The sequence below is a fragment of the Heloderma suspectum genome, chromosome 3 (assembly GCF_057233095.1).
Source record: "Heloderma suspectum isolate Gila_16-S chromosome 3, 16-S_ref, whole genome shotgun sequence".
NCBI classification, from domain to species: Eukaryota; Metazoa; Chordata; class Lepidosauria; order Squamata; family Helodermatidae; genus Heloderma; species Heloderma suspectum.
The window spans coordinates 299,265,921-299,280,714 of NC_139460.1; the positions used below are offsets into that span (position 1 = coordinate 299,265,921).

Below are 14,794 nucleotides of genomic sequence, written 5' to 3' on the forward strand. Positions count from 1 at the left end.
ACCTCCGTCCATAGTTCCTCAGGCACTCTGTCTGTCAGGTCTAATCTCTTAAATCTATTCGGCACCTCCACTGTATATTCATAAGGGATATGATTTAGGTCATACCTGAATGGTTTAGTGGTTTTCCCTACCTTCTTCAATTTAAGGCGCAATTTTGCAACAAACAGCTCATGATCTGAGCCACAGTCAGCTCCTGGTCTTGTTTTTACTGAGTGTATGGAGCTTCTCCATCTTTGGCTGCAAAGGACATAATCAATCTGATTTCGATATTGACCATCTGGTGATGTCCATGTGTAGAGTCGCCTCTTGTGCTGTTGAAAAAGAGTGTTTGCTATGATCAGCGTGTTCTCTTGGCAAAACTCTATTAGCCTTTGTCCTGCTTCATTTTGTACACCAAGGCCATGCCTGCCTGTTATCCCGGTGATTTCTGGAGTTCCTACTTTAGCATTCCAATCCCCTATGATGAAGAGGACATCTTTTTGGGGTGTTAGTTCTAGAAGGTGTTGTAGGTCATCATAGAACCGATCAACCTCAGCTTCTTCGGCCTCAGTGGTTGGGGCATAGACCTGAATTACTGTGATGTTGAATGGTTTGCCTTGGATTCGTACTGAGATCATTCTATCGTTTTTAAGATTGTACCCCAGTACTGCTTTTCTCACCCTTTTGTTGACTATGAGTGCTACTCCATTTCTTCTAAGGGATTCTTGCCCACAGTAGTAGATATGATGGTCACCTGAATTAAATTCGCCCATGCCTGTCCATTTTAGTTCGCTGATTCCCAAGATGTCGATGTTCAATCTTGCCATCTCATGTTTGACCACCTCCAGCTTACCTTGATTCATTGATCTGACATTCCAGGTTCCTAAACAGTATTGTTCTTTACAGCATCGGATTTTCTTTTCACCACCAGACACATCCACAGCTGAGTGTCCTTTCAACTTTGGCCCAGCCGCTTCACTCTTTCGGGCGCTACTTGGAAATTCCCTCTGCTCTTCCCCAGTAGTATATTGGACACCTTCCGACCTGAGGGGCTCATCTTCTGGCATCATCTCTTTTAGCCTTGTGATACGTTCCATGGGGTTTTCTTGGCAAGAATATTGGAGTGGGTTGCCATTTCCTTCTCCAGTGGACCACATTTTGTCAGAACTCTCCGCCATGACCTGTCTGTCTTGGGTGGCCCTGCACGGCATAGCTTATGGCTTCACTGAGTTACGCAAGCCCCTTCGCCACAACAAGACAGTGATCCATGAAGTGGACAGAGGCCATAGAAGCCTTAAAATTCTGCTTGCCGAAGGAGCTCCTGTATACCTTTTCTTCCTTCCCAAAATACCCAGGGTGCTCTGGAAAATAAGACTAGTTTTGGAGTGCATTGGAGTCTGGAGTTTTGGAGTGTGTTGTCATTACTATGCTGATGACATGCACCTCTATTTCTCCTTATCTTCATCAGGTGAGGCTGTGGATATGCTAAATCGGTGCCTGGCTGCAACAATGGGCTGGATGAGGGCTAAAAAACTGAAAATCGATCCAGACGAGATGCTATTACTGGGTGGTTCTTCTAATTGGATGGAGGGTGCTCAACCTGTTCTGGGTGGGGTTGCACTCATCCTGAAGGAGCAGATTCATAGCTTGGGGCTTCTCCTGGAGCCATCTTCGTCACTTGAGTCTCAGGTGGCCTCAGTGGCACAGAATGCCTTCTACCAACTCCAGTTGGTGGCCCCAGCTATGCCTCTATCTGGACAGGGATAACCTGGCTTCAGTCATCTATGCTCTGGTAGCCCCCAAGTTAGATTACTGCAATGCACTTTACATGGAGCTGCCTTTGAAGACTGTTCAGAAGCTGCAGCTCATGCAAAATGCCGCAGCCAGATTGCTAACAGGGACAAAAGGTCTGAACATATAACACTGATTCCGGCCCCCTTGCCCTGGCTGGCTGTATGTTTCCAAGCCCAATTCAAGATGCTGGTTTTGACCTATAAAGCCTTACACAGCTCGGGACTGGAATAACTAGTGGACAACCTCCCCAAGCATGAACATAGCCGTCGACTACCCTCATCAACTAAGACCTTCTTCTGGGTGCTTCTTCCAAGGGAGCATTGGAAGGTGGCAACAAGAGAGAGGGCCTGCTCAGTGGTGGGCCCTGCAATTATGAAATGATCTCAACAAGGCCCACCTGGCCCCAACATTGTTATCTTTTCAGCACCAGGTTAAGACCTTCCTTTACTCTCAGGCATTTGGCAGCATATGATAAGGTTTTAATCGGGTCTTTGATTTTTCTTACTGTTGATTGTTTAAAATTGTTTAGAGATAAATAGACTGACAGATGTGTGTTAGTGTATGTATCGGTGTTTGTGTAGTCTGTTTGTATGTAAACAGTTTTTATACTATGTATAATGTATTTTTAAGGCTTTTAATCTTTGTAAACGCCCAGAGAGCTTTGGCTATTGGGCAATGTAGAAATGAAGAAATGAAAAAGAATGACTAGAACACATTGCAGTCATCTTCACAGCCCCCTACAGCCATGAAGGCTGTGGTTCTCTGAGATGCTCCACATGGCAGGGGCAGATCCATGGTTCTTGCTCACAATATGAAATGTTCTGTCCCGTGGTTCTATACTAAACCCAGATCCTCTCTGGCATTTAAGGAAGACACCCTCCTGAAACTTGGATACCCAACACAGGTAATCCAGACGCTGTTGTCTTCTAAAAAACCATTTACAGTTCACATGCCTGAAAAACATAGAAGGCATTACTAGACAATGCAAGTGCACCAAAAGGTGGTGGGCATAAAAGAACTGGGCCTGAACCTAGACCTGAAGTCCAACATTTTGCACAGACAGCCCTTGGCTCAGTCTTATCCAAGACAGGACACAGAGTGCTCAACTTGCACCTGAAGAGGTCCCTCAGAGGGGTAATGCCTATCTGCTCTCCTACAGTACACAGGTTCCTCTCCTGGAACTTGCAAAAAACTTAAGGTTTTGACAAGGTCTCCATTTGAACTGCTCAGGGTGGCATTCCTCGTTGCAATTGCATCAGCCAAAAGGATATCAGAATAGCGTGCATTTTCCATCACACGTCATGTATGCGTGTTCCATAGGGAAGAGTAATCTCTCCTTCATACTGAAAGTAAACACTGCCTTATGCAAGTTTCAAGCACTTACTCTATGCTCGTTCTACCCTGAGCCCTCTCACCCCTCTGAGTGGGCTTGATGCAAGCTGGATGTGTGCAGAGCACTCAAGATCTATATTTGTTGTACAAATCTTTCAGGTACACTGAGACCTTATTTGTTTCATTTTACCCAAGTTCCCTGGGGGGGAAGACTTCTAGCTCTACTTTAGCTTGATGGCTTAAGGCAGCCTTACCCAACCTAGTATCCTCCAGATGTTTTGGACTTCAACTTCCATCAGTGTCAGGCAGTATGGCCAATAGTCAAGAAGGCTGGAGGTTGTATTCCAAAATATCTGGAGGGCACCAGGTTGGAGAAGGTTGGCTTAAGGCATATATTGCCACATCATACGAGGCCCAACACTTGCCTAAACTTTACATCAAAGCTCACTTACTTGTGGACCCAGCCAGATCCACAGACCTTTCCACTAATACACCCCTTAGAGAAATATGTAGGGCTATCACATGGACCACATGTAACATCTTCATTTAATCCTACATATCAGACACTGTTGCCTCTGTGGAGGTAGTCTTTGGAAGAAGAATACTACAGCATATGCCTCATAATTTCAGCCACCGTTATCCTTTGTAGACATTAGGTTAGCTTGTGCATATCACATTGTTTGATGCTTGTTCACACCAAACAGAAAAGAACATTGGACACTTACTGTGAAGGTTCCTTGTGGTTGGTGACAGAGGCATCCAAACCATGCCATAATGAGTAGTGGTTGACTCACATATGGCATTGTTGGGAGCACAGATATGCTGGTGCTCTCTCCTCTGTACCTTAGGTTCTGCTAGGCCCAATCAGGAAGGAGTTTTCTCTCTTTCTCTTATAGACTTTTCAGGTTGTATTCTGTCTCATGCTTAACCACAGGATGGAACTGGGCAGTCTAGCAGCACCATGGCTAGCGATGAAAAATTAAGGTCATATAATCTAAGCCTTTCTAACCAAATGGGAAATTTAACCCATTGTTGGATGCCTCTGTCACACAAAACTAGAAAGAACCTTCACAGTAAATCTTGAATGTTCTGTCCTCAGACTTGTGCTGGCAAGACATACAATTTCTGTATGAAAACTGGAGGCACCCAAAAAGGCTCATGTCCAGAGAATGAGAAGCAAAACAGATTGTACTTTCTCAGGAAAGCCCACTGTTTGTTTCTTTTGTGAGCATACCTTCTGATTAGGAGGTAAGCCCAAAACAATGAGCTGTGTAGAGATCTACAGGTATCTTCCTGTACGGCAGGGATGTTGAACTTATTTTAGCCCAAAGGCTGAATTCCATTTCAGAGAAACTCCCAGGGGCTGCATTCCAATGGTAGGTGGAGACGAAGGCAAAACTGGGTGGGGCTAAAATACCAAAAATGCCAGCATATTTGAGCTTCAAGCTCTTATTGCAAATAACTAAGCTTTAGGAGAGGCATTTCAACTTTTTATAATGGAGGAAAAAAGCATGCAAAAGCCAGGAAACCACCAAATGGTCGGCAGGGATGGGGCCATCTGGGCAACCCAGAGGGCTGGATTTGACCCACGGACCTTAGGTTCTGTACTCCTGCTCTATGGATAGGTGCTTTGGATGGAAACAGGCTTTTAATTAATTTCTTGTGGTATGCAGTTTGGGAATTACCCATTAAAGACCTTTATGGGGTTCATATCCATAATTGTGTTGAGTAACCCACATTCCCAATTTGTGTTATTATTTCATTTACTTCCCTCTTAATCACACCCCCTGGGAATGTTCAGGGGCTTTAAAAACGATACTACAGTATGAACTATCAGCTCCTCAAGCTCCTAGCACTGATTAGAAACCTACATATCGAATATACAGTTAAACTATTTTACCTTCATGTATATCTTCATGGTAGTCTCCTGTACTGATAAAGCAAAAAGTTCTTTATTCTCTTACTTGGTTCTCCTTCATTTCTGAATATCTCTTTTTTTCCCATGGTGGGAGACAGGGGTCCACAAATTAGGTCTGGGTTCAGTAGCCAAAAATTATTTATATTAGACAGCAAGAATATAGTAAAAGTGCTTCTGAATATGGTAGAAGTGTCCCCCCTTCAGTCCACCAGGAAGGTGAAAGGGAAGAAACCCTAGCAGTTGCCATTTTGAACTAAGGAACACAGACTCCCAAAAATCTATTACTGCTTTTTCTAGCAGCCTGATTTAGCTGCTGAAATTCAGTAATCCATTCACAAAATATTCAAATTCCTAACCTTAGTTCTTCAAAAATTGGATTATTTGATCTATTGCTGCTACTGATATTTTAACTATATTCTTCAAGAGTGTCATATTTCCTTAAAACACTATATTTTAGATTAGTATTCTCTCTAGTTTCCAAAGTTTCTAGTTTCTTTTGCTCCTACATCATAGATAGATAGATATGCGCGCGCATGTTGCTACCTCAGACCTCTCTGACAATACATTTTCTCCTTATGTTTCTCACCTTCCACTTGTTCTGGCCATTTCAGACATACATGCTTTTCATATCTCATTCACTAAGTTATTGTTTTTAATCTAGAAAATGTAAAACCCTAAACTTCATTGGTTTCTTGATATGCATGTTATGTGTGTGATGTCAGCATTTTAACATTTTATAATCTTGTTTTTGCAGGTAAATGAAATGGAATCCCAACTGCAAAAAAATTCCCGAAAGGCAATGCAATGTCAGGAACAGAAAGTGCAGCTTGAGGAGATGATAGCAAAATTACGCCAGAGTGTTAGAGAAATGAGGAACACATTAGAAAAGTACAGTGCAAGTATTCAGGTAATCATCCTCTTCAGCTGAGTATGGTCATTCTTATGTAGACAAAATCTTAGCACCCAGGCACAAGAGGGAGATATCAGCAGATGCAGGGACCTCAAAATGTGCAGAAATACGGACAGAATATATAGGGAGAAAACCTCCCAAACAGCCCAATAAAGACTGTGTACTCGGTGGCAATGAAATGCTGGCTGACGGGGGGAGGGAGGGATTCAGTGGTTGGAATTTTGAACAGAAGCACTCAGCAATGAAATTTGTTGTTCAGTCATTCAGTTGTGTCCGACTCTTCGTGACCCCATGGTCCATAGCACGCCAGGCCTTCCTGTCCTCCGCTCTCTCCCGGAGCATGCTCAAGTCCATATTCATTGCATCAGTGATGCTGTCTAGCCATCTCATCCTCTGCTGTCCCCTTCTCCTTTTGCCTTCAGTCTTTCCCAGCATCAGGGTCTTTTCCAGAGAGTTTTCTCTTTGCATTAGGTGGCCAAAATATTTGAGCTTCAGCTTCAGTATCTGTCCTTCCAATGAGCAGGCAGGGTTGATTTCGTTTAGGATTGACTGATGACCTCCTTGCAGTCCAGGGGACTCGTAAGAGTCTTCTCCAGCACCACAGTTCGAAAGCATCGATTGTTCGGTGCTCAGCCTTCCTTATAGTCCAGCTTTCACAGCCATACATCACTACTGGGAAAATCATAGCTTTGATTAGACGGACCTTTGTTGGCAAGGTGATGTCTTTGCTTCTTTCTAAGCTGTCTAGGTTTGCCATAGCTTTCCTCCCAAGGAGCAAGCGTCTTTTAATTTCATGGCTACAGTCACCGTCTGCGGTGATCTTGGAGCCCAAGAAAATAAAATCCGTCACTGCTTCCATTTCTTCCCCTTCCATATGCCAGGAAGTGATGGGGCCAGATGCCATGATCTTAGTTTTTTTAATGTTGAGTTTCAAACCAGCTTTTGCACTCTCCTCTTTCACCCTCAACAAGAGGCTCTTGAGATCCTCTTTGCTTTCTGCCATTAGGGTGGTATCGTCTGCATATCTGAGGTTGTTGATAATTCTCCCGGCAATCTTAATTCCGACCTGTGATTCATCCAACCCGGCGTTTCTCATGATGCGTGTAAGTTAAATAAGCAGGGCGACAATATGCAGCCTTTTCGTACTCCTTTCCCAATTTTGAACCACTCGGTTGTTCCATGTCTGGTTCTTACTGTTGCTTCTTGACCCTCGTACAGGTTTCTCAGGAGACAGGTAAGGTGGTCTGGTTCTCCCATCCCTTTCAGAATTTGCCAGAGTTTGTTGTGATCCACACAATCAAAGGCTTTAGTGTAGTCAGTGAAGCAGAAATAGATGCTTTTCTGGAATTCTCTTGCTTTCTCCATGATCCAGCGAAAGTTAGCGATTTGATCTCTAGTTCCTCTGCCTCTTTGAAATCCAGCTTGTACTTCCGGTAGTTCTTGGTTCACATACTGCTGAAGCCTAGCTTGTAGGATTTTGAGCATAACTTTGCTGGCATGTGAAATGAGCGCAATTGTACGGTAGTTTGAACACTCGTTGGCGTTGCCCTTCTTTGGAATTGGAATGTAAACTGACCTTTTCCAGTCTTGTGGCCACTGTTGAGTGTTCCAAATTCGTTGGCATATTGAGTGCAGCACTTTAACAGCATCATCTTTTAGGATTTTAAATAGCTCAGCTGGGATGCTGTCATCTCCGCTAGCTTTGTTGTTAGTAATGCTTCCTAAAGCCCACTTGACTTCACTCTCGAGGATGTCCAGCTCAAGTTCAGTGACCGCACTATCTTGGCTATCAGGGACATTCAGATCTTTCCTGTATAGTTCTTCTGTGTATTCTTTCCACCTCTTCTTAATCTCATCTGCTTCTGTTAGGTCCCTGCCTTCTTGGTCCTTTATCATGCCCATCTTTGCACAAAACGTTCCCTTGAGATCTCCGATTTTCTTGAAGAGATCTCTAGTCTTTCCCATTCAGTTGTTTTCCTCGATTTCTTTGCATTGTTCATTTAAGAAGGCCTTCTTGTCTCTCCTTGCTATTCTTTGGAACTCTGCATTCAGTTGGATATATCTTCCCCTTTCTCCCTTGCTTTTCGCTTCCCTTCTTTCCTCAGCTACTTGTAAAGCCTCATCAGACAGCCACTTGGCTTTCTTGCATTTCTTTTTCTTTGGGATGGATTGAGTTGCTGCCTCCTGAACAGTTTTACGGACCTCCGTCCATAGTTCCTCAGGCACTCTGTCTATCAGGTCTAATCCCTTAAATCTATTTGGCACCTCCACTGTATATTCATAAGGGATATGATTTAAGTCATACCTGAATGGTTTAGTGGTTTTCCCTACCTTCTTCAATTTAAGGCGCAATTTTGCAACAAACAGCTCATGATCTGAGCCACAGTCAGCTCCTGGTCTTGTTTTTACTGACTGTATAGAGCTTCTCTATCTTTGGTTGCAAAGGACATAATCAGTCTGATTTCGATATTGAGCATCTGGTGATGTCCATGTGTAGAGTCGCCTCTTGTGCTGTTGGAAAAGAGTGTTTGCTATGATCAGCGTGTTCTCTTGGCAAAACTCTATTAGCCTTTGTCCTGCTTCATTTTGTACACCAAGGCCATGCTTGCCTGTTATCCCGGTGATTTCTTGACTTCCTACTTTGGCATTCCAATCCCCTATGATGAAGAGGACATCTTTTTGGGGTGTTAGTTCTAGAAGGTGTTGGAGGTCTTCATAGAACCGATCAACCTCAGCTTCTTCGGCCTCGGTGGTTGGGGCATAGACTTGAATTACTGTGATGTTGAATGGTTTGCCTTGGATTCGTACTGAGATCATTCTATCGTTTTTGAGATTGTACCCCAGCACTGCTTTTCCCACCCTTTTATTGACTAGGAGTGCTACTCCATTTCTTCTAAGGGATTCTTGCCCACAGTAGTAGATATAATGGTCACCTGAATTAAATTCGCCCATGCCTGTCCATTTGAGTTCGCTGATTCCCAAGATGTCGATGTTCAATCTTGCCATCTCATGTTTGACCACCTCCAGCTTACCTTGATTCATTGATCTTACATTCATTGATCTTACATTCCAGATTCCTAAACAATATTGTTCTTTACAGCATCGGATTTTCTTTTCACCACCAGACACATCCACGGCTGAGTGTCCTTTCAGCTTTGGCCCAGCCGCTTCACTCTTTCTGGCGCTACTTGGAAATACCCTCTGCTCTTCCCCAGTAGTATATTGGACACCTTCCGACCTGAGGGGCTCATCTTCCGGCGTCATCTCTTTTAGCCTTGTGATATGTTCCATGGGGTTTTCTTGGCAAGAATACTGGAGTGAGTTGCCATTTCCTTCTCCAGGGGACTACATTTTGTCAGAACTCTCTGCCATGACCTGTCCGTCTCGGATGGCCCTGCACGGCATAGCTTATGGCTTCACTGAGTTATGCCAGCCCCTTCGCCACAACAAGGCAGTGATCCATGAAGGGGCAGCAATTAAATACTATGTTGCAGTTCCCATTTGGATATACTAGTACTGATCTCAGTTACCTTCATGGTTAACTGAATGGCAGTTACAGAATGGCACAGAATGGCATTTACAGAATGGCACAGATGGTGCCATTCTGCGTAGCCAGAATGGCACCATCTGTGCACAAGAAGGAGGTATCAGCAGGCTTTGGGGACTCTCAAGCTCTGCAGAAGTATATTAAAAAACAAACAAATGTAAGAGGGAACCCCAAAGCAGACTGGGTATGCTAAGCAACCACAAAGTGCTGTGGGTAGTGGTGGAATGGAGTGGCTGGAATCCTGAACAGCTGCTCTCTATGCTGTTACATTTTGTAGCAAGGTTTGACTTGTTTCTTATAAAGCTGAAGGTATCTTAGGTTGCAATTCTGTACCTGTATACCTGGAAGGAAGCTCCATTGAAATTAATGGGACTTATTTCTAGGTAGTGCTGTATAGGATTGTAGTTAATGCATTGTTTTCTCTTAGCCCTGGAAACACCAGTCATGTTTAAGGTAGACAGTACCGTTTAAATGAGAGAGTAACTATACTATCCACATCCTTTTTGGAGAACTTCCAAGTATGTGTATATTTGTTCAAAGGATAAGTAAAGTGAAATGTGGACTGTCCAAAAGGTTTATCCACTCCGACTGTTACCTGAAGAAACTACCAGCTTGCTGTTTAAGATGTCTTCCTGAATTGTAGGGAAGAAAGGTAAGAGTAGGCAATTTGGGTAAAGATCTTTTGAAAAGAATGTTTGAGCCTGAGAGAGCATCAAAGTTTAAAGATCAAATTTTAGAAAAGATTGACCTCACAAGCTGGTTAAAAAGCAAATTCTTCAAGTCTCTGAAGCAGGAAAGGGGTGGGAGGAGCTTGGGCACTGCTGATTGAAGACTCTGGGGGTGCTACCAAGCAGTAGCACCCAATCAGTCCCTCTGTCTTGCCCCTTCTGTTGGGAAGGTGTGTGTGTGTTGCTTCTTGAAAGCACTTGGGTCACCTTCAGGCCTTGGCACCCAACCAACCACTCTCCCCACCTGCCTTTCGCTGTACTGACTTGGAAAGTTTCCTCTTCAAAGAATGAGCATTGAAGGTGCGGGGTGGGTTTTAACTTCTTGTTTCCTTGATTGTAATTCTGAAAAATGCAGAACATTTTTAAAATTCCTGTGTTGTGTGTAGGGAACAATAAAATTAACATTTCTGAACAGGCATATGCTTTATGAATTACTGCTGGGGTCAACATGCCACCCTGTGAGTGGGTGGAAAGTGCTTCTGGATATATATGGGTGATTATTTCCTTCTGATAACAGCACTTTTCACATCATGGAGTGTTGCTCAGTAGGGCAGGGGGCTTTTGAGAGGGCTGCTGCTGGAAGGAGGGAACTTGTATGAATTTCACACTGCTCTTGTGCTTTGGTTCCAGCTCCCAGTTTCTTTTTCAGGATGGCAATTGGGCTAAACAACTCTGATTTTGTATAGACAACTAACAAGCCTGTTTATATTCTTTAGAGCTTATCAGAGCAAGAAGCTCACTTAAAAGTCCAGGTCAAAGAACTTGAAGCAAATGTCATTGTTTCTGCTCCAGATAAGATCAAGCAAAAAGAAATGGAGAAAAAATGTAATACTTTACAAGGAGGTAGGTAGACTTTACAGTGAAATATAATTGGGGATGAACTCACAATTAATGTATATAAGCCCACAAATAACAAAATGCAGAAGTAGTTCGCTCCATTTTCAGATTACAGCAATAAAGGCCAGCCTCACTACCGTGAATCAGGGTTGTGACTGTTTCCATTCCTTTACTTTTCTTGATCTTTGTCTTCCAGAAGGTTCTAGGGATCTAGAATGTGGTGTATTGGGCACATTCAGTTTATGGTTTTCCTTTAAAAAATATAAAATGGCAAAGCATGCATGTTCCTTCATTGAACCTGGCATTCTACAGTTTGCCACTGTCCATTATCTCACACCTATTCTTATTGTAGCCTCGTGCAGGAAATATTCTTATGACTGCACAGAAGCGAACTGTGCTGCTTAAAAAAAATCCTCCTAGTTATGTGCTTGCATTTCAAATTAATGTGCTTTAACTTTTTTTTACATAATATCTCAACGAGTTTCCATTGTTTTATTAATTTCTAAGTTTTCCGATGATGTCCAAGTTGCAGTTCTTAAAAGGGAGAGCTAATTTATGAACAATGAAAGATTTGCCATCTGACCAAGGATGCGTCCATCAGGGTGATTTAGGTTTACATTCTTTTTTGCCTTTTAAAAAAAAAAAAAAGTCATGTAAATACATAACTAGTTAGGAAAATGTGAGCCTTCATGGTATTTTTGTTGTCAAAAAGGCTTCTTTTAAAAACCTTACTGTATCTTTTAATATTTCTTTTGAGAATTCAGGTATTTCTCTTGAAGTCTGTCATGATGCATGATTACAAGAGGAAGGAAAAGTGAAGTGTGCACAGTGTTCATATTCTTGATAAATCCATGCTGAACTATTTGTTTATGTACATGTTATCTAGGTGTTGTACAAACTGATTAAAACACAACACTATAGTAACAAAATCCAGCAATAGATCTTAACAATTCAACCCAACAGATAAAAATATACAAATACACAAATCAATATGAATTACACAAGCTAAAACCAACCAACCAACCCAGGAACTAAATCTACCATCAATGTCATGGGGAGTATAAGGTCTTAAAACAACTACATTAGAATTGTTAATGCCCAGGCTAATTGGAGGGACAGCCTTTGGTTTCAAAATCTGGTTACCTCTCTCCTTCAATAAGTTTTTCTAAGAGCCTGTTTCTGTAGAGATCTGATGGGAGAGATTCAGTAATTTCTTCTTTGTGGTCTCTGTATCACACATAAGGGTTCTGTGTCTACACGGGACATTGTTTGTGGCATTCTGGAGCTGAAAAGGTTGAAGGCCCCACCCTGCCTTCTATGTGGATCTTTAGGGTGTACCTCCCACCTTCCCACTCAGTTCCTTTTTGATGGCCAGAGCAGACACATCATTTAGAAGCATTCTTTGACTCTCAGGTTTCTGCATGTATTGAGCTCTTATTTTTACTCTGTCTTTCTTCATTCCCATCGTCTTGAGGAAGATCACCACAGCGGGTGTCCACATTGGGGGTGCCACTACTCCACCCCACAAGAACTTAGGCCTTTGTGGGTCCCATTCAGAAAATGTGCCAAGTGCAGGAGTAAACTCCAGCATCTAACTGACAGTCCTTGTGCGTCTTCTGCCTTGGAGAAGATCACCCAGTGGCTTTGTGCAAATATTGCCAGGCCTTTACAGATCCTGGGAACAGGCCCTTCGAGTGGCTGACATCACAGCCCAGGAACAGCCTCTGCCCCCTCCAGCCTTGTCCCTCTGCTGTTGCCTAGCACTAATAGCCACACTCCTACAACTCAGGGATGTCTGACCCAGTTTGGTCCCTGTCTCGGTACCGTCTATCTCATTCAGTACGTCCTGCTTCAGTGGTCTTTGTACTGGTTGCCCCTTCTTTAGTATCCCAGATGGGGTTGCAAAGGTGAAGCACCATCCAGACTTGCTGTCCCGAAGCACAGACGAGCCAGAAGAGAAAGGTAAGGACAAGCTGGAACATACTGAACCCAAGGTGGCAGTTCCTGTCCCTACACCGTTTGACATTCTGCCATGTCCAACCCTCTTTCCCATGCCCCCAAAAGTGCCATCTTCTCTGCAGCCAATATTGAAGAAAGTAATGCCTCTTTTTGACAACCCACCTGTGGAGGCACTATCTGTGGCTTCCACCTCTGAAAGTGAAATTTGGGACCAGTCTCCCATCTCATTGGTTGAGCCAGTGTAAGCTATATCGACTCAGACAGACCACTGCCGCTCACCCTCACCAAGACATGGATAGTGCTCTGCACCCCACTAATCACCAAAGTCTAGACATGGATCCTCCAATTCCTTCTCACGGTCTTTGGGCTGCACAGCTCCCTAACAGGACTTCCCTACACACCACTGTTTGAGATTGCTCTCCTATGCCTAGGATCGGTACTTACTTGGGTCCGTGCAACCACAGGATCACCATGGTTACTCTCATTACCATAAGTCTTTGACCAAGTTCTACTAATACCATTATGATGTTGAAACGTCCGCTCCTTACCACTAAGGTCTCATGAACCAAGCCATCCTCTGTGATGCAACTGCCAAGCAGCTCACAAACATGTACCAGGTTTGTGAAGAGGGCTGTGAATTTCTACTTGAGCACCTGGAAGCCAATTCCATTATAGTGAAGGCTGTCTGGAGCAAATCTACAGAGAAAACTCATTCTTCCTGTTGACGGAGAGGGATGGAAACTACTCCATCAGTTGGAAATATTACTTACCCTGGCCCTACACATGCCAACTAGCAGGCCTGCATAGCATGGTATCATTCCTTTCTCTGGGAGAAAGCTTCCTCCTTCAAACACCTCCCTCAAGATAAGAAGGAGCTCACCAAGATTTTCCATACTGGAGCCTCTAATCTATCTCCTCAGCAAATTAATACCACTTTCCACATGGCAAATTGTAGCTTGAAATCAATGCCTAGCCCACAGAGCTTTGGCTATTGGGCAATACGGAAATGAAATAGCGTTACACACATGCCTGGTTCCACTCATCTGGGCTAACCAAAGAGCCCCACATCCAGGTTGAGGACCTATCCATTTAAAAGTATTTCTAGGCTGTCTTTAAGGGTGGAACCTTTTCAAGGCAGCGTACAAGATAAAGACACAAAGTAGATACCATAAAAATCAATAAAAACATTCAATAAAATGACCTACCCTTTGATGGATAAAGCCTATTTAATTCTAGGACTGCTGTCTATGCAAAAGTTCAGAAACTTCAGACTACTGCCCAGAAAATGGGCCTGGGGCACCAACAGCCTTCCTTCTCCAAAGAGCTCCAGCCGCAGAGCCTCCAGATCCCCATGGAGCCTGAACTAAGTCATCCTTCATAAGCACCGAACTTGAAATCAATGGCTAGAAACCAAATGCACAGTTACACAATGGGGGATACGTGGCTCAACAACACTACAAGCAAGAAGGATCTTGGAATTGTTGTCGATCGCAAGCTGAATATGAGCCAACCATGTGATGTGGCTGCAAAAAAGGCCAATGCTCTTTTGGGCTGCATTAATAGAAGCATAGCTTCCAAATCCCGGGAAGTACTAGTTCCCCTCTATTCAGCACTGGTTAGGCCTCATCTGGAGTACTGTGTCCAGTTCTGGGCACCACACTTGAAGAAGGATGCAGACAAGCTGGAGAGGGTTCAGAGGAGGGCAGCAAAGATGATCAGAGGACTGGAAACAAAGCCCTATGAAGAGAGACTGAAAGAACTGGGCATGTTTAGCCTTGAGAAGAGAAGAC

General features: G+C 43.5%; 1 protein-coding gene across 10 annotated transcripts in view; it reads left to right on the forward strand.

Moving 5' to 3' along the window:
* The window catches only part of SMC4 (structural maintenance of chromosomes 4), a 75,392-nt gene that overhangs the window by 43,724 nt on the left and 16,874 nt on the right, over positions 1–14,794 (forward strand). For 9 of the 10 annotated variants that reach the window (XR_014789619.1, XM_084847386.1, XM_084847389.1 and 6 more), the window contains 2 exons: positions 5,778–5,930; positions 10,925–11,051. Coding sequence is in view for 9 of the 10 variants with exons in the window: in XM_084847386.1 (XP_084703512.1) it covers positions 5,778–5,930; positions 10,925–11,051 (280 nt within the window). In the remaining variant the exon portion in view is untranslated. The remainder of the gene's footprint in view (positions 1–5,777; positions 5,931–10,924; positions 11,052–14,794) is intronic. The other variant, XM_084847383.1, reaches the window with a different exon arrangement.